At 61.4% G+C, this 21,062-nt stretch overlaps 1 protein-coding gene across 24 annotated transcripts in view; it reads left to right on the forward strand.

Annotated features, from left to right (window-relative positions):
- The window catches only part of NRXN2 (neurexin 2), a 102,448-nt gene that overhangs the window by 19,049 nt on the left and 62,337 nt on the right, over window positions 1-21,062 (forward strand). For 9 of the 24 annotated variants that reach the window (XM_036430467.2, XM_036430472.2, XM_036430471.2 and 6 more), the window contains exons 3-7: window positions 3,698-3,715; window positions 8,165-8,194; window positions 10,195-10,266; window positions 14,679-14,980; window positions 20,830-20,874. In XM_036430467.2, the coding sequence (XP_036286360.1) occupies window positions 3,698-3,715; window positions 8,165-8,194; window positions 10,195-10,266; window positions 14,679-14,980; window positions 20,830-20,874 (467 nt within the window). The remainder of the gene's footprint in view (window positions 1-3,697; window positions 3,716-8,164; window positions 8,195-10,194; window positions 10,267-14,678; window positions 14,981-20,829; window positions 20,875-21,062) is intronic. The other 15 variants (XM_036430473.2, XM_036430478.2, XM_045578925.1 and 12 more) reach the window with 5 other exon arrangements.

A 21,062-nucleotide genomic window follows, 5' to 3' on the forward strand; every position in this document is an offset into this window, starting at 1 on the left:
TTGACCAGCTGCCTACTGGGGATGTGCCTGAAACCAGGGTACGTGCCCTTGACTGGGATTGAACCCAAATTCTTCAGTTCGCAGGCTGACACTCTATCCACTGAGCCAAACCGGTTAGGGCTTGACCGGGTCTCATAAGGACTTATAAGAGTTGACTTGCTTAGGCTGCTGAGGACGAGAAGAGAGAGGATGGGGAAGGGCGTTTCCAGCTGAGGGCATCTATGTGCAGAGCGTGGCCGGTAGGGAGGTGGGGAGACGTCAGGTGTGGCTGGAGCCTGGATGGCCGCAGGAAAGGCGGTTGCAGGGAGATGTGGCCAAACTGAATGGACTTGCCTGAGGCAGGCCCTGGAAGCCCTGAAGAGTCTTTTGTTTTTTAAATATATTTTTATTGATTTTATACAGAGAGCAAGGGAGATGGATAGAGACTAGAAACATCTATGAGAGAGAAACATCGATCAGCTGTCTCCTGCACACTCCCCACCGGGGATTTGCCCGCAACCAAGGTACATGCCCTTGACCGGAATCGAACCTGGGACCCCTCAGTCTGCAGGCCGATGCTCTATCCACTGAGCCAAACCGGTTTTGGCTTTTTTTTTTTTTTAAAAATTATTATTAATATATTTTTATTGATTTCAGGGGGAAGGAAGAGGGGGAGAGAGAGAGAAACATCAACGATGAGAGGGAATCATTGATTGGCTGCCTCCTACATGCCCCCTACTGGGGGTTCGAGCCCGCAGCCCGGGCATGTGCTTTTGACCGGAATCGAACCTGGGACCCCTCAGTCCGCAGGCTGATGCTCCATCCGCCGAGCCAAACCGGGGAGGGCGCCCGGAGAGTTTTACGCAGGGGCCACTCCGGGCTGTGCCGCGGGGTGAAAAGATGGGCCGTTAGTGTGGGGGGAGGTCGCTACGAGGCTTCTGAACGTCCTGAGGAGAGGGTCTGAGGAGGGCCTGGCCGTGGGGCTGTGCTGATGGTGATGGAGGGACGAAAGGGTTTCTAGGAACTTAGTTTAGTTTTTAGGTTTTAGAAGGTGGCACGGGTGGGCATGGGGGCTGGTATGAAGACAGAGCAGGGCTGATTGCTGGGTGCCTAACCTGACCAGGGAATGTGGGGGGGGGGGCTGCGGGGGAGGGTATTGAGGTCCCTCTGGGACATGTGGGGATGAAAAGCCCAGGAGACACTCCGTGGGAGCTTTTCCGAAGGCAGGCGGGTACCAGGCCAAGAGGACACTAGAAAGTTCCGCGTGTGTGCTTGTGTGTGTTGTGTGCACGCTGATCACCGCCGCGCTTGCCAGGTGTATCTGGTGCTGGTGCCAAGGGAGCCAGGCTGGGGATGGGCAGGGAGACCATCCAGCAGGATTCCAATGCAGAACCCAGGCGAGGGGCAGGGCCTGGTGACTGGACAGAGGCCACGGGGGCTTTGTGCTCAGGGTTCTCTGTCCAAGGACGTAGGTGATACGGCCGAGCTGACGCAGGCGCGCTGAGGCACCCGCTGGGGCTGCATGGTGCGTGGCTCCCTAGTGGGGTCCCTGGAGCAGTGTGTGGGTCGCCTTGGGGGTGCTCAGGAAGTGTTGGCTGAAGCAGTGCCTTTGCCAAACGCAGGCTGGGGGTGGGGATGTGGAGCGTGGTGTCAGTGGTGGAGTTGGATGGCAGACACGTGAGTGCTGAGCGGACAGCGGAGGCTGCAGGACTGGCACCCAGAGAAGGGGTGGGGCCGCAGGCACAGTTTCGGGGGGTCCCTGAGCCACAACAGTGACCTGTCACTGAGGAGGAGGGAGAAGAGTGTGGAGGGTGTGGGCTGAGCCCGGAGGGGCCTGGGCTGGCGGGTGAGGGGCACAGGTGAATCAGCAGGAGGCAAAGGCCAGCAAAGAAAGCGAGGCCAGTGAGTCCCAGGTGCCCCTCTCAGAGGCAGGAGTGGGAGGGCCGGCACAGGCAGCAAACCAGACTTGATTGCTTCACTTTCCTGAGCACAGCAAGACCCCGGCCCCACCTCAGCCCCAGCCCTGACCCCATAGGAGGCAGGGGACAGTGTTGGGTTACCCTGAGGCCATCGCACCTCCTTGTCTGTGCAGGTGCCGGGGAGATGACTGAGCAGGGCCTCGCACCCGGGGCCAGAGGCTCTGACACGGGCTCTGCGGGAGAGCCGGGGCTGCCCCGAGGTCCCCTGAGGGCCTCCTCAGCTCGCCAGGCCCCAGATGCAAAGGGTTCCGTCTGCTTGAGGAGGCAGCGCAGACACGGCTTTTGGGGGGGCAGCTGGCGGGAGAGAGAAGCTCTGAGTGAACCGAAGCATGGCTCACACATGTAGATTGTGGGGCTCGTGGGGCAGGGTTAGAAGATGGGATGGAGGGAGGTGGGGGGGTGGGTGGACAGAAAGAGAAACCGGGAGCTGTGCTCATTGCAGGGCGTGCCTTTGTCCCCGGAGAGCGTGTGGAGCGGTGGTATGCATGCATCTAATATTGTGTATGAGATCACCGTGGGGTATCGATTCTGCGTTCAGCCAGCGTGTGGATTGTGGGGGTGGCATAAGTTATGATAAATGACAGTATGTGTTTCTGGAGTAGAGCTAAACTGCGCAGAGCGGATGAGCAAATAACACAAAATGAGGCTGGAGGTAGGAGGAGATGGCGTGTGCTCGCAGCTCTAAATATGGACTGAACAGCTTTTGGCGTGTGCGCGCATAGCCGGGGGCCCACATGCGTGTGCGTGTGTGTGTGTGTTTGTGTTTCCCACTGGGTCTGTGTGTTTGTAGGCTGTGCTATTTCTGTTCCCGCCTGTTGCTTCTGTAAAGGCCAGAGCCCAGCCTGCTCCGGGAGGGGTAGCTCAGTGGGGGGAGCGGCCCCGTCCTCTCTTCCTTCTGTCTTCTCTCCGGGCTTATTTGGCAAGCCCTGGCCTGGCCCAGGAAGGCCCGCTAGGTGCAGGCTGGCTGCCCGAAGGCTGTGCCATGACCTAGGATGGGCCCCGTTGGCCCACTGCCTCTGCACCCCTCCCACCACTGACGTGGCCCAGCCAGGTGGGGGCGCTTTGCCTCACTCAGAGGATCAGAGGCGTGTGTCATAGAACCCCCGGACCAGAGCTGGAAGGGCTTTCAGAAATGCTCCAATTCGCCGCTCTCACATTTGCAGAAGAGGGACCGGGCTCAGAGAGGTTAAGTGACGGGGTGGGAGCCACACAGCACTTGGAGGCGGGACTGTGTTTGACTCTTCTGCCCTGGGGGGCGGTGGAGGGGGCTTTGGGTGTGAGCTGTGCGGGAGATTACCTGTGTCTCCGGATCCGTGGGGCTTATGTGTGTCAGTGTGTCACGGAGCATGAGTGTGTCTCCGGTGAGCCCCGAGCATGTCCCCGTCTGCCTCAGAGATGCGCTGGAAGGTGGGAAGGAGCGTGCCTGGGAGGCAGGGCGCCTGACTGCCTGCGCTCTGGGCTCTGCTTCCCATTCTCCACGTGACCTTGAGTGGCCACTGCCCTACCCTGGGCCTTGGTTTCCTGAAATGTAATAGAGGTTTGGGTCCTCGCGGTGTAAGGCGCTGACTCAAACACCTCGGTCTGTCTCCTCCCCCGCAGAGCCCTCCAGGTCGGTGGCTTGTGTCAGGGCCTGGGTGGGCGTGGGGACCTTGACCCCCTCAGTCAGTCCTTGGTATCCTCGCTAACAGCCTCCTTTCTCTCTCTCCCTCTGCACCCCTTCCTGCGCCCGCTGCCTGCAGAGGAGCACCCCATGGAAGGTGAGTGGGCCTGCGGCTCCCTGAGCGGCGATCAGTTGTGTGGGGTCCTGTGTGAGGGGGTATCGTTGGCCACCCAAGGGCTCCCTCCCCTGCCCCTGCCCCTGCCCCGGGGAGGATGTCTGGGCACCCTCTTGGCGGCCTCGGCCCCACCTCTGGCCCAGCCCCTCCTTATTGGGTTGCCAGGCAGCGGGCAGGCCCTTCCACTGCCTGTCTCCCGCACCAGCCTGTCCCTGGCCTTGCTGCTTCCTTGGGGCTGAGATGGGTGGGGGGGGAGGTAGGGAGGGATGGGGCCGGAGGATTCTAAAGCGCGCAGAGCAGGTGAGGGGACACTGCTTTGCCCCGCCCAGCGAGGAGGCTCAGGACAGCCCTGCAGACAGGGAGTGGTTGGGGGAGGGGTGGGCTGGGAGAGCCTGGGTACCAGTCCCGGGTCTGGCGAGTCTGGCAGAGGGGGGTGGGGACTGTCCCCGGGGCAGGGAGTAGGTAGGGCAGCTTCTCTGCTCTGACTGACACCTGCAGCAGGCCCTGCCCCTGCCCTGCCGGCCCGGCCCGGCCCCGAGGGCTGGTAGGTGGGGTGGCCTGCGTCTTCCTTCAGCCCAGGCCACGGCTCTCTTTGGGGTCTCTCTCCATCCTTCCCGACTTCTCTTCCTGCCGCCCTTTCTCTCTGGGTTTCCTCTAGGCTCTGTCCCAGGCTTTCTCCGTCTCTCGTTCTTGTCCCAGGCTCTCTTCGGTTCCCGTCGTGCTCTGAACCTTATCCTCGGATTGGTCTTCCCTGTTTCTTTCCTCCTGGGGGGAGCGGGTCAGGGAGAGGGGAGCCTGGGCTGATGCCCAGGCTGGGAGGCTGGGCTGCTGGGAGCTCCCGTGGGCGCCTCGAGAGGGCAGGCAGCAGGAGCGGGGGTGGCATCCCATCCACACACCTGCCATGTCCTCTTCCTGGAGAAGCAGCGGGAGAGGGAGGGACACAGCCGGCCCTGCCCTGGGCGGGCAGGGGACCAGCAGTCCTGGGGAGGAGAGGGGCGGGGCTCTGGGCCTGAGTGTGGGCTGCCTAGTGGTGCCCACAGTTTGGCTGGTGTCTCTGGGTGAGGTCTCTTCTCCTTGGATGCCCTCATGTCCCCGGTCCTGGCCTGCAGGCGCCCGTGTGTGTGTGTGTGTGTGTGTGTGTACAGCTCTTTGTGCACGTCTGCACATACATGCTGTGCATATGCATCTGCGTGTGGCGGTGTGGCCTCCATCGCGTGTCTTCGCGGCGTGGCCCACATCTCTGCTCCCCGAGCAGTGTCTGCATCTGTGTCTGCATCTGTCCTCTCCGTGTCTGTGTCTCCGTGGCAGTGTTTACCTCGTGTGTGAGAGCTTGCGTGGCTGGTGGCCGCAGCCTTCTGAGGGCTGGAGATAAGATTTAGTGCTGATGTGACTTTTACTTGCTCTTGATGTCTTGTCTGCTCTGAACAAAGGGAGAGATGAAGGGAGGAAGGGAGCGAGAAAAAGGATAGAGGAGAGAGGCTGGGGGAGGGGGAGGGAGGGCTGGTCCAGGAGAAGGAGCGGAGGGGTGGGTAGAGGTGGGGAGAGGAAGGACACTCGTGGAGGTAGGGGCAGAGAAGCTTGAAAGGGGGCGGGAAAGGGCCAGGCCAGAGAAGCAGGCAGGGCTGCTGCTGGAGCGGAGCGACTGGGCCGAGGGAAGGAGGGAGCACCTTTCCCCGCAGGTGAGACCTGCAGAGCGAGAAGGGACGCCGGGCGTGGAGAGAGAGTCCACTGAGGCTGTGATGCCACCTGGCCGTTTCTTGGGGGCGGCAGGGGAGTCTGGGGATCGGATTGACACTGCGTGTGCCCGTATGTCGAACGAGTGCCTGTGTGTGTACATACTCAGTGTGTGATGCTTCTGTGTGCGGGTCTCTGAGACATGTCTGCTCGTGTGTCTCTCCACGCTTGACCCCGTCACCAGCTCCCTCCTTCTTGATGGGAGAGGAGGCGGTGGGACAGTGGGAGGGGGCTTGCAGGGGGTGGCTTCCGGGGTGGCGGGGCCTCCTTTGCGAGGCTCCCCCTTCAGGTCTGAGTCCTCCATGCCTCCTCCCTCTTTTCTCGCCCCTGGATGCTGTGTCTCAGGCCCAGCTTTCTCCCAGGAGCCCAGACATCCTGCTCCCAGCCTCCTGCTGAGCATCTCCTTTTGGGGATCCCGACTTCCCCTCCCTCCACCCCCACCTCTTGTAGCGGAGAGAAGACACAGAAGCAGCAGATAAAGTGCCCTAGGAAGGACCCTGCTAATGCATCCGTCACAGCCAGCCTTCCCCAGTGGAGGGAGGGTGATGCCACAGGTGGACCTGGGGCGGGGATGTAGGGGCGGGGGTGGGGGAGCTGGGCATGAGGAGGAGCAGAGACTTCAGGGCGGTGGGAGGCAGGCTTTAGGGAGAGCACCCTTGGGCCCGGCTGGGCTGAGCCGCGGGAGACGGGGCAGGGGACTGGCCTCCCCTCACCAAGATGGCTGGTGCTGTCACGCCTGAGGGAGCCGAGCAGCTGGTTGCCGTGGTGACAGAGGAGAGTGCGGCATGCTAATGAGGCCGCCGGAGCTGGGCAGTGGAAGGGTCTGCAAGGGGAGGTGCCCCCCTCCCGCAGGAGGACAGGCCTGGCGGGGACAGAGGGCAGGCCCACATCACGGCTTCCAGCAGCCTGCGAGCAGGTCTGTTTCTGCCAGGGAGAGTCAGATGGGGTTAGGCTCTGGGTCTGGGCTTTGGAAGAAGTGCTGGCAGTTCTTGGGGGAAGGAGTGGGGGGGGGCATTTCAGTAAGATGGTCCCCGGGTTTTGTGAAGAAGACCTGTCTTTCCAAGAGCTGTCCTGTCCTGAGGCAGCCCCATCCGGCCTCGACCCAAAGGTGGGTGAGACCAGTGCTGCCGAGAGAAGCGGGTGCCATGAACCACATCTCCCCGGGAGCCGGGCCTTGGCCCCTGGCCACGCCTCTCTGAACCCGGGCCCACCAGCCTCAGCTCCATGTCAGTCACCGGAGCCCGGGCCCCTCTCTCTGCCCGGGCCCGCCTCCAGTGTGCAGAGCGGGGATGGCTTCAAGGGCGCGTTCTGTCTGCAGGGCTGTTCCTTCCCACCCTCCTGGCCAGACACCGCGGCTGCAGGTGGGGGAGTGGGAGGGCTGAGGTTCGGTGGGGCTGACTGGCCGGCTCAGGTCCCAGGTCTCAGCCCAGCTGTGGGGCTGGTGTGGCCGCCTCTCTGGGGAGAGCTTCCTTGACTCGTGGCTTCTGGGGACAGGGGGCCTGGTCCCGTGGGCCAGAGTCCTCCGCTAAGGCTGAGGGTGCTCTGGGTCGGGGCTGGCCGGGCTCTCTCCCGGGGCTGAGGTAACTCTGAAAAAACCCCACTGCTCTTGCTCACAACGTTGGAAATAGGGCTTCCGTTTTCCATGTTCAAAACTCAGCTTTGGGTCATCTCAGAGGAGGCCCGGCGGGGACAGGGGGCCACGGAACAGCTTAGGAGCGAGGTTTGACCCCTCAGACCCGGGCCTTCTGCCCATGGTGTTGGCCGTCCTCTTTGCCCCTGGCTGGCCGAGGGCGCTGGCCCCTAGTCCTCCCTGTGGGAGAATCCCTGCCCCCAGACTTGCTCCAGGGTCTGCCTGGACCCTGCTTCTTCCCACTGCTTCTACACTCCCCCTGTCCCCCACCCTGGTTCCTTAGAGAAGCCAGGCGTGGGTGCCCGCCGCCCGGAGCGGGTGTGGGAGGAGCAGCTGACGGGACGGGAACGGGCGGAAGCCTTTCCAGAGCTCACTTTTGTGGGGCCCCTGGGCCCGGGCTCCTCTGCCTCCCTCTTCCCCTCCTCTGCCAGGATCACAGGGGTGACAGGGATGGGGCGTGGGGGGGCGGGTGGAGGTCCCCCTTGCCCACTCAATCCCACGCTAACAGGACACTCTCTCTCTCTCCAGGTGGCTTTGATTTTTGTGTCGTGTTTTATTTTCTCCTCCATCCGAATCGTTTTTTTCTCGTTGACCGTTTTTTTTTTTTTTTTTCTCTCCGTCTCTCGGAAGAAAAAAAAAAAAAAGAAAAAAAAAGAAAAAGGAAAAAGCAGCCCTCCCAGCCTCTTGCTTCTCCTCCTTTTCCTTTTTTTTTTTTCCGGCAAGAATGAAAAAAAGAAACCAAAATCTCCTCTCCCCCTGCAGCGACCCCCTGCCCCACCCCCCTCCGGCTCCGCCTGCACCCTCACCCCTCTCTCTGCCCCTCTCATGCCCTCCACCCTCTGTTTCGGCATCGGGCCCCTGTCCCCAGCTTCTGGACTGGGGCTCTCCCCCGATGTCTGTCACAAGTTAAAAGGGTTTTTAAATTGTGGCAGCGAGAGCTTCTCTCCCCCCTCTCTGGCTGATTTTGATGACTCGTGTTTTCTTTGTTTCTTTCCCCTTTTCCTTTCTTCTTCTTTCTGTTTTGTTCTGTTTTTCCTTTCTCTCTCTCTCTCCTTCCTCTCTCCAAGGTCCGGCTCACCTGACGTTAAACAGCGAAGGTATGGTCTGAAGTTCTGGTTTGCTTTGGATTGGACTGGATTGCCCCCACCTGCGCCTGGATCTCCTGCTCCCCCTGTGCTCCTCCCCCCTCCTCCATCTGGCCCCCATACCTTGCCTTCCCATCCCCTTCCTCTGCCATGTCTTTATTTTTGGGGGGTGCCGGGTGGGGGTGGGGGTTTGTCCGTGTCTGTGCTCCTCCCCCCTCTGCCCCCCCCTCCATCCCCCCCGCATCTCACCTTGGTTTCTGACATCAAGAGATGTTTGAACTCCTGCCGTGTCTCCAGTCACCTTTTTGTGTTCTCCTGGTGGTGTGTCTTGCTTTCTCTCTCTCTCATGGTGCGTTTTGTTTCCTTCCACTCATTCTGATCACTCTTTCTTCTCTGTCAATCCGAGTACAAAGAGGGAAGCGGGGGCTGGAGAAATAGGGTTTTAGGCACCTGGTCCCCGCCCCCTGGTGCTGTAGGATGCCCCCTGTGCCCACAATGGAGTGAGTGGGAACGTAGGGGAGCCGGGCGTGGAGTCCCCCTTTCCACGGCTGTCCTGCTGCAGGCCTTCCCCCGTGTCTTTGAAGGCTCTGACTGTGGAGCAGAGGAGGACAGTGAGGCCCGGAGGATGAAGTGGCTGGCTAGTGATCACTCCGACTAATTGGTGCTGCCGTTGGGGCTGTGCATCTATTTTTAGCCTCGACCGAGCCCCCGCCATGTCAGCCAGCCTGGCGGTCAGCACCGGGCAGAGTCCAGGGTGCCGACTGTGGCCCTGCCCGCCAGGACCTCCCAGGCCTCCTTTGAGCTCGTGGCCTCTGGGACTGCTCCCTGCCAGGGCAGCCCGCTGCTGGGCTCACCCCCCTTAGGGCGGAGGCAGGAGAGGCCGACAAGATAGAGAGACTCGGAGCTGGAGTCTGGGTGGATTCGGGTCTGGGAGGCAGCGGCCTATGATTCCGGTAGGGATGCCACATACGGCAAGGAATGCCAGGAAAGGAATCCCAGCTGGGCAGTCAGGACCTGGTTGGCTCCCTTACGTCCTTCCTGCCTGTCAGCGCCTGGTGCTGGGGTGCTGGCTGGGGCACCTCTGTCGTAGACGCAGGCGGAAAGGGCCGCCCCTCCCCGGGGAGGTGCACGGTTGAGGCGTCATCCTCGCTTTGGCTCTGGGGCTTTGGGGTTGGGGTGGGAACTCCATTCTTGAGTTCCCCTCATCCCCTGGGGTCTGGCCAGGTGTGGGTGCCGGGGAGCCGGGCGCCAAGCACACACGTCACCGGCAGTGGGGGTCGGGAGCTTAAGCTGACCGGGCACCGGGCATAACGACACGGCCGCTGGGCCTGGGGAGAGGAGGCCTGGAGCTCACAGCCGGGTGGTCCAGAGCAAGGAGGCGCCCCTGGGAGAGGGCTCCCCACTAAACAGTAGCCTGGCTAGTCAGGACCGCCCTTGGTGTGCACAGCCCTCTGAAGACACAACGGAGGGACAGGAGGGACAGGGTGCGAACAGCATCCATGGCCTGCCCCTGTGATGCCCACAGGCTCATGGGCAAAGCCGGGACAAAGGGGCCATGAGAGCATCCTCTCACCGCACCAGGTGTAGACAGAGCCAGGTTGCCTGGGGGATGGCACAGGTCCGGGGAGGGGGTGGTGTGTGGCTTGGGGAGCTCTGGAGGAAGAGTGTGCCCTCTGACCCGCAGAGGGTGAGAGCAAAGATACGGAGCCGGAGGGGCGGGAGCCGGGAGCTGGCGGCGGAGCACAGGCCTCCAGGGCCCTGAACCAGCCCGAGGCCTCTGCCTCTCTGCCGCCTCCTCACTCCTGGGACAAGGGCAGAATCTGGTGGTCCTGAGTGTGATGGGGTTCCTGGGGTCTTTCCCAGAGCGAGTGGATGCCCAGAGCAGCTCCCCTTGCCCCAAGCGTGTACGTCCAAGCGAGAGGACCTCTGCCCCGGAGGGCCCTCCATCACCAAGGCTGGGGTGGGTAGGCTGGGTAGCCCTCTGTCCTGACTCCCCAATTCTGCTTCTCCAGTAGGGTCCTTACTGTTCTCCGAGGGGGGGGCCGGGAGAGGAGGAGCCGGTGATGTGCACCAGCCGACAAAAGGTCAGTGACCCCACTGTCCCCGGAGAGCCCAGCCCTTGCCCCTGCAGGCAGACTGCACTTCCCTTGGGGGAGGCTAGTGGGCAAAGGTGTGCCCGCTCCGCGGCCCCCGGGACACCTGGGCCCGCGCCCCCGGGACCGCCCGGTGAGAAGGACCACGAGCTTGCGTTCCCTCCCCAAAGCTCAGCTGTGCCGGTGACCTCGGTCTACGACCCAGACACCTTTCTGTGGCAGTTGTTCAGTCTCATTGCTGGAGTACGTTTCCCTGGTGGGCCAGGCAGCGGGGTAACACCCCCCCGCCCCCATTTAATCATCTAAGTGTGGTTTGCAGATGTGGTGTTATATATGTTATATATGACATATGTTATATATGACGTATGTACCCCATGCGTCACCTAAATGATGCTCCACCACCCTTTGTGGAAGGAAGGGCTTGCTGCCTGGGGTTTACAGAGGAGGAACCTGTCACTTGCCAAAGTGGCCCCGCCCCCTGCCCCCCCCATCCCTCCTCCCCCAGCCCCAGATTCTGCCCATGGGCTGCGGGTGGTGAGCACCAAGGCTGCCTCTCTTCAGAGATTCTCCTTCCCAAGAAGTTTGCAGGGCACTTTCCCAGCTCCTCCGGGAAGGCCAGTGGGTGCAGGATCCCGTCTGTGTCTTTGTACACGCTGTTCTGTCCGCCTGGACGGCCGCCATCCCTGCCCTCTCCCCCAGCGGGCTGGTATCCCTTTCAGCTGACTCTGGGAAAAGCAGGTGGGCTGTCCAGCCGGGAAGTCGCCCGCACCCCCCCCTGGTGCACCCAGACACTTGTGTTCCCCTGGCCACACGTCCGCTATGTCGCCCATCTCACTGTGTCCTGTCACTCCACCTGTCTGCCTCCCGCACCTGGACGAGCCCCCGAGGACAGCGCTTGGGGGTGTTCATTTGTGTGCCTCAACCTCCCCCCCACGCCCTCTCAGGAGCAGTGTGTGCCCGGCACCTGGATTCTAAGTGGGAGGATGGTCTCTGTCCTCAGGGGCTCATTGAATCCTAACAAATCAGCATCATAAAGCGTGGGACACGCAAAGTGCAGACTTTGTCCAGAGGAATTAATTATTCATTGATCTGGAGAGGAGCGTACTGACACGCACATGCCAGCACAAGAGGCATTTATTTGTGGAGCGGCTCACAGTTGAGAAAGTCGCGTCCATCTGTTCGCTTCCGAGTGCCCACGGCAACCCGCGAGGTAGGCCGTGATTAGCTCCTTTGTCCAGAGGAGGAAGCGGGGCCCGCGATGCTGCCTCCTGGCCAAGGTCACCACGCCGGCATTCGTGCCCAGGCCTTTCTCACCTCGCACTTCCTCTCCAGGGAGTGGTACAAGATGTCACCGGCAGCAGGTGCCAAACGAGCCAGCAGACAGCTGTAGTGCCGGCCAGCGGGAGGGGCCGGGCCGGAGACCTCGCAGGAGGGTCTGGGCCGGGCTGGAAAGGCGGCAGCTGCTCTGTCCCCCTCTCGCTCAGAAATCCAGGGCCACAGCTGGTCTCTGGGCACATTCCGCTTGGCCTGGGACCCTGTGGGCTCCACACTCCCTGGCCTGGGAGATACACACGCATCTGCCACTGCCCCCTTCCTGTGCCAGGGCAACATCCCTTCCTGTGCCAGGGGCGACCCCCCTTCCTGTGCCAACCCCTCGTTCCTGTGCCAGGGGCGACCCCCCTTCCTGTGCCAGGGGCGACCCCCCTTCCTGTGCCAGGGGCGACCCCCCTTCCTGTGCCAGGGGCGACCCCCCTTCCTGTGCCAGGGGCGACCCCCCTTCCTGTGCCAGGGGCATTCGGGAGCTCAGCTTGCTGTTCAGGCGCTGCTGGGAGTTGTAGTTTAGGGGTGGTGTGGGCTGTGAGATGGGGGCGAGCGCCCCCTGGTGCATCAGGTCTTGCTCCTCCCAGACCTGGCAGCCTCGCATCCTCACCCAAGGATCCTCACCACATCCTCCCCCACAAAAGCCGTTGAGGTCCTGCTCCCTCCTCCCCACTCAGAGTCTCTCTGTCCTTCCCACTGTCCTGGGGTTTCCCGTTCACACCTGCTCTCTCTTTTCTGTCCCTCTCCTCACGCCTTCCGGGCGCCCTCTGGCTGCCCAGGCCTCTCCGGCTGGGGCCTTGGGGTCGGGCTGCCCTGGGAAAGCGGGTCACGCAGCCTCGCTGGGAGGGAGCGCTGGCTGTGCTCCTCTCCTAGGAGACGAGGAGAGCGAGGCAGCGAGGCTGCCTGCTTCTCCGCTGGGCCCGGCTGCGCGGTCAGCCCAGGCCCGCCCCCTCCTGTCCCCGGCCTCTTTTGTTCTGCCCAATCGCTTTTGCATGTGGTTGCCTTATTCTTTCCCTTTTTCTACTTGACACTCCCTTTATGGATATTCTCTTTGACTGCAGTGAAGGTGAGGGAGAGGGAGGGAAGGCCTGGCTCCTGGGAGAGAGCAGGATGTGTGGCAAACCCAAGGTCAAACACATGCCTTTTCTGGTCCTTGAGCCCCCAGGCCCACCCTACCGGTGCCCAGGCAGCGGGCCTGGTTGCCATGGAAGCAGTCAAGTCCAGAGGAAGCCTGGCTTCCCTTCCCTAGAGGTTGCTGTCCCCTTTCCTGGCTGGCCCTCCTCCCATCCCCGTCCTGTGCCCTCCCAGTGGCTCCTGTCTTCATTCAGATGTTCACTCGCTCACCTCAGCTGTGCTGCCACCATTTCCTTTCCGTCCCGATGGTCCCTCTTTCTCCCCCTCCCTGGCCTCCCTCTGCACCTTCCCCTTCTTGCCCCTGCCTGACTCCTCCCCTTTTCTCTCCGAGCCTCCCCATGCAGCCCCCAGGTAGGCAGAGCGGGTTTCCACTGTCCCCATGTTGCCCGTGTCCTCACCAGCCTCGCTGCCCCGTGGCCTCAGGAAACTGGGCCCCGCCAGCTGCAGGAGGTGCGGTGCCAGGCGCAGGGGCGGCAGCTGGTGCTTTGGCATCCGGAGGCAGTGAGGACAGTCTGCGGGCAGCCTGCCCGGGCAGAGAGAAGCGGGGCTGCTGTGAGCAGGGCAGGGGCGTCAGCAGAACGCGCACCAGAGCCCTGACTCGCACATGGCGTCCGCTGCTGTGGCCGGCCCAGCAGGCGCCTCACGAGAGCCTGGAGCCCCCCAGCCCCGGGCCTCGCTCCTGCCAGCCCTGGGGGCCTGTGCCGAGGACCCCCACACTCCGTAAGGCCTTTTGCCGGCAATCTTGTTCCTGCGGTGGCCGGGCCAGCTGTTCGCTGAGAGGGGAAGAGAATCGCCGTCAGGGTCCAGGTTCTCTGCCCTCCCTGCCTCCATGCCCCCTTCTCTACCCTCCGCGTGGGCTCTGGCTTGTGGAGCTGTGGGGCTTGGACCCCAACTCCCCTCCCTCGAGCCGTTGACCTCTCACTTGTCATCCACTTCGAGAACGCTAAGCATCCCTAAGCCTCTCCAGTCATTTTTGCTTCTGCTTAGAAAGTGCTGTGGAAAGAGACCAGTGTGTGCATGCTCACACACACACACACACACACACACACTCACACACACGCATACATACATGCACACCCATGAGAGCCAGGCCTGCCCTTGCACTTTCACCCCTAGCCACCTGCCTGGTCTGTGGGGTCTCACACCTGTCCTCTGGGGTTCCAGAGGCTGTCCCTAAGGGCCCCCCTATGCTGCCCTCTGAGGTGGAGTGGGAAGCTGGAGGGTGAGAGCTGGCAGGAGAGCCACCGGGTCAGCCCTGCCCACGGCCTGCTACCTGGTGCACACCCCTGTCACCGGCATTGCCTTCCTGCGCCCCCCGCTGCACCCCCACCGCACCGCTTCCCGTTCCTCCTAGCTCCTCCCTAATGGGGAGGCCTGCAACGCCCCTGGGCTGAGAACGGTCGCCTTCAGCAGGAAGGCAGGAGGGGAGGGGGCTGCTCACCGGACAGGGCTCCCAGCACCGGGGGAGATCAGGTGGAGCCGGACAGGGCTCCCAGCACCGGGGGAGATCAGGTGGAGCCGGACAGGGCTCCCAGTATGGGGGAGATCAGGTGGAGCCGGACAGGGCTCCCAGCATGGGGGAGATCAGGTGGAGCCGGACAGGGCTCCCAGTATGGGGGAGATCAGGTGGAGCCTCCTGGTCTCCACATCCCTCCGCCAGGGGGAGGGACTGGCTGACTGGAGGCTGGGGGAGGAGACAGCCAGGAGTCTGCTTTGCCTGGCCCATGGCAGCCTAATTGTCAGCTGTCAGTGTGAGAAGCACTTAGCAGCCGCCTGCCAGGAAAGGGGCACGGGAGCTGACTGACAGCAGAGGTGACAGGGCGGGAAGGTGGGTGGCCAGGCTGAGAGCTGGCAGTCAGGCCCGGGGGCCGGGGCTGCGGAGGGGAGCAGGGCGGCCTGGCACACCCCGTCCCACTCAGCCTCTCCCCTCTCCCCACGCCCGCGTCCAGGCAAGGAGGAGTTCGTGGCGACCTTCAAGGGCAACGAGTTCTTCTGCTACGACCTGTCCCACAACCCGATCCAGAGCAGCACCGACGAGATCACGCTGGCCTTCCGCACGCTGCAGCGCAACGGGCTCATGCTGCACACCGGCAAGTCGGCCGACTACGTCAACCTGTCCCTCAAGTCCGGCGCCGTCTGGCTGGTCATCAACCTGGGCTCGGGCGCCTTCGAGGCCCTCGTGGAACCCGTCAACGGCAAGTTCAACGACAACGCCTGGCACGACGTGCGGGTCACCCGAAACCTGCGCCAGGTAGGGGAGCGGGAGGGAGGCCGGGCCGAGGCGTGGGGCACACGGGGGGAGGGCGTCCAGGAGTGGGGCCGAAGGGCAAGGCTCAGCATGGGGAGTGCCTGGGGGTGGCAGTAGCTTCCAAGACCGGGCGTGGGGCTAGGGAGGCGCTGGAGAGATGCCGGGCAGGGGTCTGGGGGACGGCAGGGCTGGCAGAAAGGCGATGCGGGAGCTGGGAGGAATGAGATAGCGCCTGGGTGGGGGGCCCTGGCCTGGTGGAGTGGCCCCGGTGTCCGGGCACTGGGCGGGGGCACAGGCGAAAGGAGGTGTGTGTGGCCGCAGTGTGGCCTGCTCCAGGGCGGGGGAAGGGGGCACTCTAGGAAGGCAGGGAGGGGCGGAGGTGCAGCAGGTGCGTGAGGGAGCAGGACAGGACCTTGGTGCCACCTCTCCTCCGGGCAGTGTTCTCCCTTCTCTTTCCCCGCCCAGTCCCCCCGAAGGGCCCAGCTCTCCCACGGCCATGGCCAGGCCGTCTCCCGTCTCCTGGGGCGCAGTCCATGGGCAGGGCTCAGAGGAGCCTCTTGGGTCGCCCCCTGCAGGCAGGAGAGGCTCTTCTCCACATGTCCCCTCAGCTTCTGCTCCCAGGCTCACCCTGGAGAGGCCCTGACCTTCGTGGGCATCAGCTCCGTCCTCTTAGCAGCAGCCACGTTGCCTCTCGGGGGGCCCTCTCTGGCCAGGCTTCTGCTCGACAGCAGCTCCCGCGGCTTGTACCCAGCCTCATCCGGGGCCCACACCACACCCTGTGCCAGCAGGAGAGGCCACGTGCACCTGCCTCCGCCTCCTGTCTCCTTTCCCCGCTGCTCGGAGACCAGGCCTTTGCTGGCCTCTCTCGGGTCCTTGCTTTCTCTCTCTCTCTCACTGATGGTGGTGAAGGTTTCCGGCCCCTCCCCCCATCCCCGAGTGCAGCCAGCGCAACTCTCTCCTGGTTTAGTCCTTCTCTTACTAGTTGTGCCTCTGGTTGTGTGGCCAGCCTTCGTGGTTTCTCCTCTTCAGCATCGTCCTCCCCTCCTCCTCCTCCTCCCCTTCCTCCCTCGAAAGGCTCGTCTGTGGGGTCGACTTCCGGCTGACCTCTCAGTCTTCTTACCCGGTCCTCTTGAGCGGAGTGCCGCCCTCACAGTGTCCTCCCGGGGGTCCTCCTGCTGCTCCTTCCCAGCCTCCGCTGCCTCTCGCAGTCGGGCCCCTATTCTCTGTGACCTCTCCCTCCCGTCCGGGTCCATGGCAGGGCCTGGGAGCACCGGCTTCCCCGAGTGGTTAGAAGGCCATCTCGGGGAGGGCCAGCCCCAGAACGACACCGAGAAGCCAGCTCCCAAGACGGGAAGGAGGCAGATCTCCCCCGCTTCCCCCTCAAACTGGATAACCCTCCCTGAGACCGTCAGGAGGCCCTAGGACTGGTGCCAGGATGGGGGAGGCCTGGCTGAGACAGCGCCTGCTCTTGCCTTCCTCTCCCTCCGAACCCGCCTGAGGCCACTGGGACCGGAGGTGTCTCCAGGGATCTCTGCAGGAATGCTTGCCTTTGAGAACTCCCCAGGGTCTAGTTTAATCCTGCCTCCCTCTCCTCCCGGACACGCATTCCTCCCCCACCACGCCCACCGTGAAACCACTTCATCATTAGCCAGCGCCAGATTTGGACGACAAGCTGCCTCCCAATGCATCACGTGGTGCCGCCCTGCCCAGCTCCCTCAGGCTGCTTCTCAGTGCAGAGTCTTCCAGGAGCTTCCGGCCCCAAGGAGGCAGTTCCCCCAAAATAGGGTCCTCCAGGCATTTGGGGCTCCCTCCCCCACCTTCCGGCCCAGGCCATCTTTTTCTCTGGCCGCTCACAGGCTGTCTAAGGATCTAACTGTGCCACTCCGGGCACTCCATCTCCGAGGCTCCGCAGCTCCCCCTGTGTTCCCACAGGGCTCCCACTGACAGCCCCTTCACCCCCCAGGGTGGGGCTTGAGCCAGGCAGGCTGGGTTCCAACCTCAGCTCCACCCCCTGTTCCAGAGCCTGGAGGAAAGTTTACCTCTGCGGCAGCTCCTCATGGGCAAGGGGAGCCTCTGCTGCCCGCAGTGACCCCCAGAGCACAGGCCTGGCCCTCGGGCACTGACACCAACGGGCTCTCTGCCCCCATTGAGCTGTGGGCCTTCACCCCTTGGGCCTGGCTGCGTGCCGCGTCCTTGGTGCCCCCACCCGCCAGGCTCTGTTCTTTGCCGTGTCCTAGCGCCATCACCACGTGCTGTCTGAATGGGCAGCATTTGCGATCATTTCTTTTCTCTATTCCAGGTGGAAAGCTCCTTGAGGGCCTAATGCCAGCAGCTACTGTCTCTTCAGCTGTCTTTCTAGTTGTTTTTTTCTTTTCTGGTTCACTGGGCTCTTTCTTGAGGGCAGTTGGTGAGTCTCGGACAAAAGGACCCAGTAGATCTGTTTCACACGGGCCTCCAACTACCCTCCGCCCTCCGGGGAAGACTCCCCCTCGCTTCCCGGAGCCAGGAGGAAGGCCCCCACCCCGCTCTGACTTCCCGAGACCCTGGCCCCCTTTCTACCTCCTCCTCCTCCAAGTGCACACACCACTCTCCGCCAGCCCTCCCTCGAGTTCAAGGGTCTGGTTTCTCTTTGGAATCTCCTGGAGTTTTCTAACAGCCCTGTGAGTGGGAGGTGCTCCCATGTAACCGAGGAGGGCACCTTGCCCAAAGCGACTCAGGTAGGACGTGGTGGCTCGGAAGTCACCCGACTCCACAGCCCCTGCAATTCTCTGCCTGGTGCTGTCAGTGGTGCAGAAGGCGAGGTGGCTCTAGTCCTTGGGGTCCTGCCCCTCTGGGTGGTTCTCAGATCTTGAAACCATCGAGTGTCTGCCTGTCTCTGGGATATCGGCCCAGTCAGCCCTGCGAGGAGCAAGCAGGCCGCTCTTTGCTTTGTCCTGAGCTTTTCTGGCTCGAGCTCCACGGAGGTTGCCTTCTTGCCGACTTTTGTGACTTTTGTGTGAAATCCCCTCTGGGCTTCTGGGAGGGCTGGGGCTACACTCAGAGTGCAAGTTGTGGGCGGGGTGTAGTTTTGGCAGAGGCCCTTGACCATGAGAAGTTAGATGTGATGTATTGACCGGCTTCTCCCCTCTGTGACTTGGTGTCCTCTCTCTCGAGCTGCCATCCCGTGCTCCCGCCCATCCCGGGCCTCGCCCACCCCGGGCTCCTGCATGGGTCCTGTGAGTGGGAAAACCCTTCCCTTCCCTCTGTTAGTCTGAGGTTCCCTCTGGGAGCTGCCATTGGGAAGGCACGGGTTGCCATGTCATAGGAATGGGATCCAGAGGGAGCTCCACTCCAGTATTTGCCATCATCGCCCCTCTGGCATGATCTCCATGGACTGGGTTCTGAATCCCCGATCCCTAAGTCTAGAGGGGCCCCCTGTCACTCGCTCCAGCCTTTCAGAGGAAGTTTGGATCCCTGGACACCTTAGTGGAAGGCCCAGGCTTAGAACTCACATCTTTTCTTTTTTTTAAAAAAATGTATTTTTATTTATTTCAGGGAGAAAGGGAGAAGGAGAGAGGGAGAAACATCAATGATGAGAGAGAATCATTGATCAGGTGCCTCCTGCACACTCCACACTGGGGATGGAGCCCACACCCTGGGCTTGTGCCCTTTCTGGAATGGACCTGTGACCTCCTGGTTCATAGGTCAACGCTCCACCACTGAGCCACACGGTCAGGCATCTCTCTTCCCTCTTAAGCTTGTTTCTGAATTTGCTCTTCTGTTTGCTAAAAGCAGGTTGTCCACGAAAGCTGGAAGTTTTTAATTTTAGTTTCCACAGCCAGTTCCAATTCAAAAAGAGCAGCAGCTGCCTCTCCCCTCCGATGCCTCTTCTCTGCCTGTTGGACGAGTGCCGCGACCCCAGGCGACTCTTTCCTTTTTGGGTGAATTGTTTAGCTGCCCTGAAGCTGGCTCCTCCCTCCGACTAGTTGGTCTCTTGGCTTCACAACAGTCCTGCCGTCCGGTAGCCCCGGCCCTGGCATTGCCCCCTCTCCCCGCGCGCCAGCCCTGCCCGCAGTTAGATCTCGTCCTCCTGCTCACTGACAATTAATATTGGTTATTCAGCACTTCTCGCTGCTAGATATTGAATTCTGTTATTTTTAATTACGCGAGGCCCTTATTAATTGTGTTCCTGAATTAGCCCTGTGCCCACTGGTTATCATAGCTCTCTAATGGATCTGTCCCGGGGATACTTGTCCTCACAACCACCCTCTCGGGCACGCATTTGGTATTTAATGGGCATCAAGTAGTGGTGTCCCCCCACCTGGTGCTGGAACGTGAAGCTGCCTCCGCCCCTTGCCATCTCCCCCGACAGACCAGGGTGATTTCCAAGGTGGCGGTTGCTGCCACCTTTGGCCGGAAGAGATAATGACCGTGGGGATAGAAGAAGCTGGTTTCTGGCTGAGGGAGGAGTAAGGGGTTTTAGAGGTACACGGCGTGGAGGGGGTGAATTTCCAGTTCTGGCTGTGGGCAGTGGAGGCTCAGGGGTCTGTGGGTGGGCATGGAAGGGAGCTGGGCTGCTGGGAAAGCCTTACCAGCTTGCAGGGGCGGTGGTGGTGGGCACTTAATTCTGGGAGGGGCAGCTGCCCCAGGAGCATGAGGGAATTGGGGGTGGAGTGGTTGAAGAACCCGGGGGACTTCTTTGGGGAATGTGGGCTCGGCAAAGTCAAGTTAGGCTGGAAGGTGGGAGAGGGGAGGGGGAGGGGGAGACGGGATGATTAGATGTGATTTTAGAGTGAGCCCTCTACCAGCCCATGGAGGGCAAGCTTCCTGTTCCTCGTTCTGGTGACAGCTCACTCTCTCTTCCTTTTTAAGGAACTAGGGCGAACCTGTCCCTGGTTCCCCGGATCTAGCTGCCTGTCCTCCATCCTCAGGAAAAGCAGACAACCATATCCCTCCTAGCCCCTGGCAGCCCTTCCCTGTGTCCCCAGATGAAGTCACCCCTCATCCTCGCCACTCCCGTGATCCTCTAGGGGTGCTGGCTACTCCTCTCCCAGCCTGGCCGCCTGCTGGCCCACCTCCGAACAGTTAACCCATCAACGCAACATGGTCATTGGTCAGCCAGTTGGCCGGCACCAACTTGCCCTTCAGCCAGTTCTCTGGAAAGCCGTCTGGTTGACCAGTTAGCCAACCAACCCACCCGTCCATGACCCAAGGCAATAACAGTCCATCCCTTTCTCACACCCCTTGCTCCCCTCCCCCACTTCCCCTCAACGTCCTAACATTTCAGCCGGAAGGATGTACTAATACTGCATAAGTGGGTCTGCTTCTTAACCCCCTGCCTGCCCTTTCACCCTCTGTTGGAAAACCCCCCTTGCCGACTCTGTGTGTGTTACTAACACGCTTATAACCCGGGGGACCAAGGGATGGGCAGGGACAGGTGGGGCAAGGTATGCGTGAAAGACTGAACTAACCTTTGTCTCATCTGCGGAATGTCGGCCATCTTTAAGTCTTTGCTTTCTCGGTCCAGTTCTTTTGTTGTTTTCTTCTCTACTAACCAAGGTCTCTAACTGTTCCCCTTCTCCACAGCAGGCTCTTCCTCCGGGAGGGGATTGGGGAGAGGGAGCCAGAGGAGGGGAGGGGGCGGACTGGGAGGAGAGGGGGTCAATGTTTGGGTGTGTTTGATCTCTCCTTCCCATCATGAGGTGGGCGGGTCCGAGCAAACCACCGACGATATGTGGGCATATATTTCTCCTCCTTCCTTGAGTTTCACAGTTGGTCATTTTATTTTCCTTTTCTTTCGTTCTGTTCTTTTGTTGTCGTCTTCGTTGTTTTGTTTTCTTTGACCCCGCCCCTCCCCCACATCTCCGGTGAAGCACGCAGGGATTGGACACGCTATGGTAAACAAACTGCATTATCTGGTAGATATCACTCTAATTGTCTTACCGTTTGGTTTGCCGTGGGTTTTTTTAACTGTTCGATTCTCCCTCTTTTGTTTCCTTCCCCTGTTTGATTTTGGTTGTTTTGCTCTTCCTTTTAGATTTTTTGCTTCTCCTTTAGTTTTCCTCCTTCCCTTTTGTTTCGTTTTTGGTCCAAACTCAAATCCAAA

This window comes from Pipistrellus kuhlii, unplaced genomic scaffold (assembly GCF_014108245.1).
Source record: "Pipistrellus kuhlii isolate mPipKuh1 unplaced genomic scaffold, mPipKuh1.p scaffold_m20_p_109, whole genome shotgun sequence".
NCBI lineage: Eukaryota > Metazoa > Chordata > Mammalia > Chiroptera > Vespertilionidae > Pipistrellus > Pipistrellus kuhlii.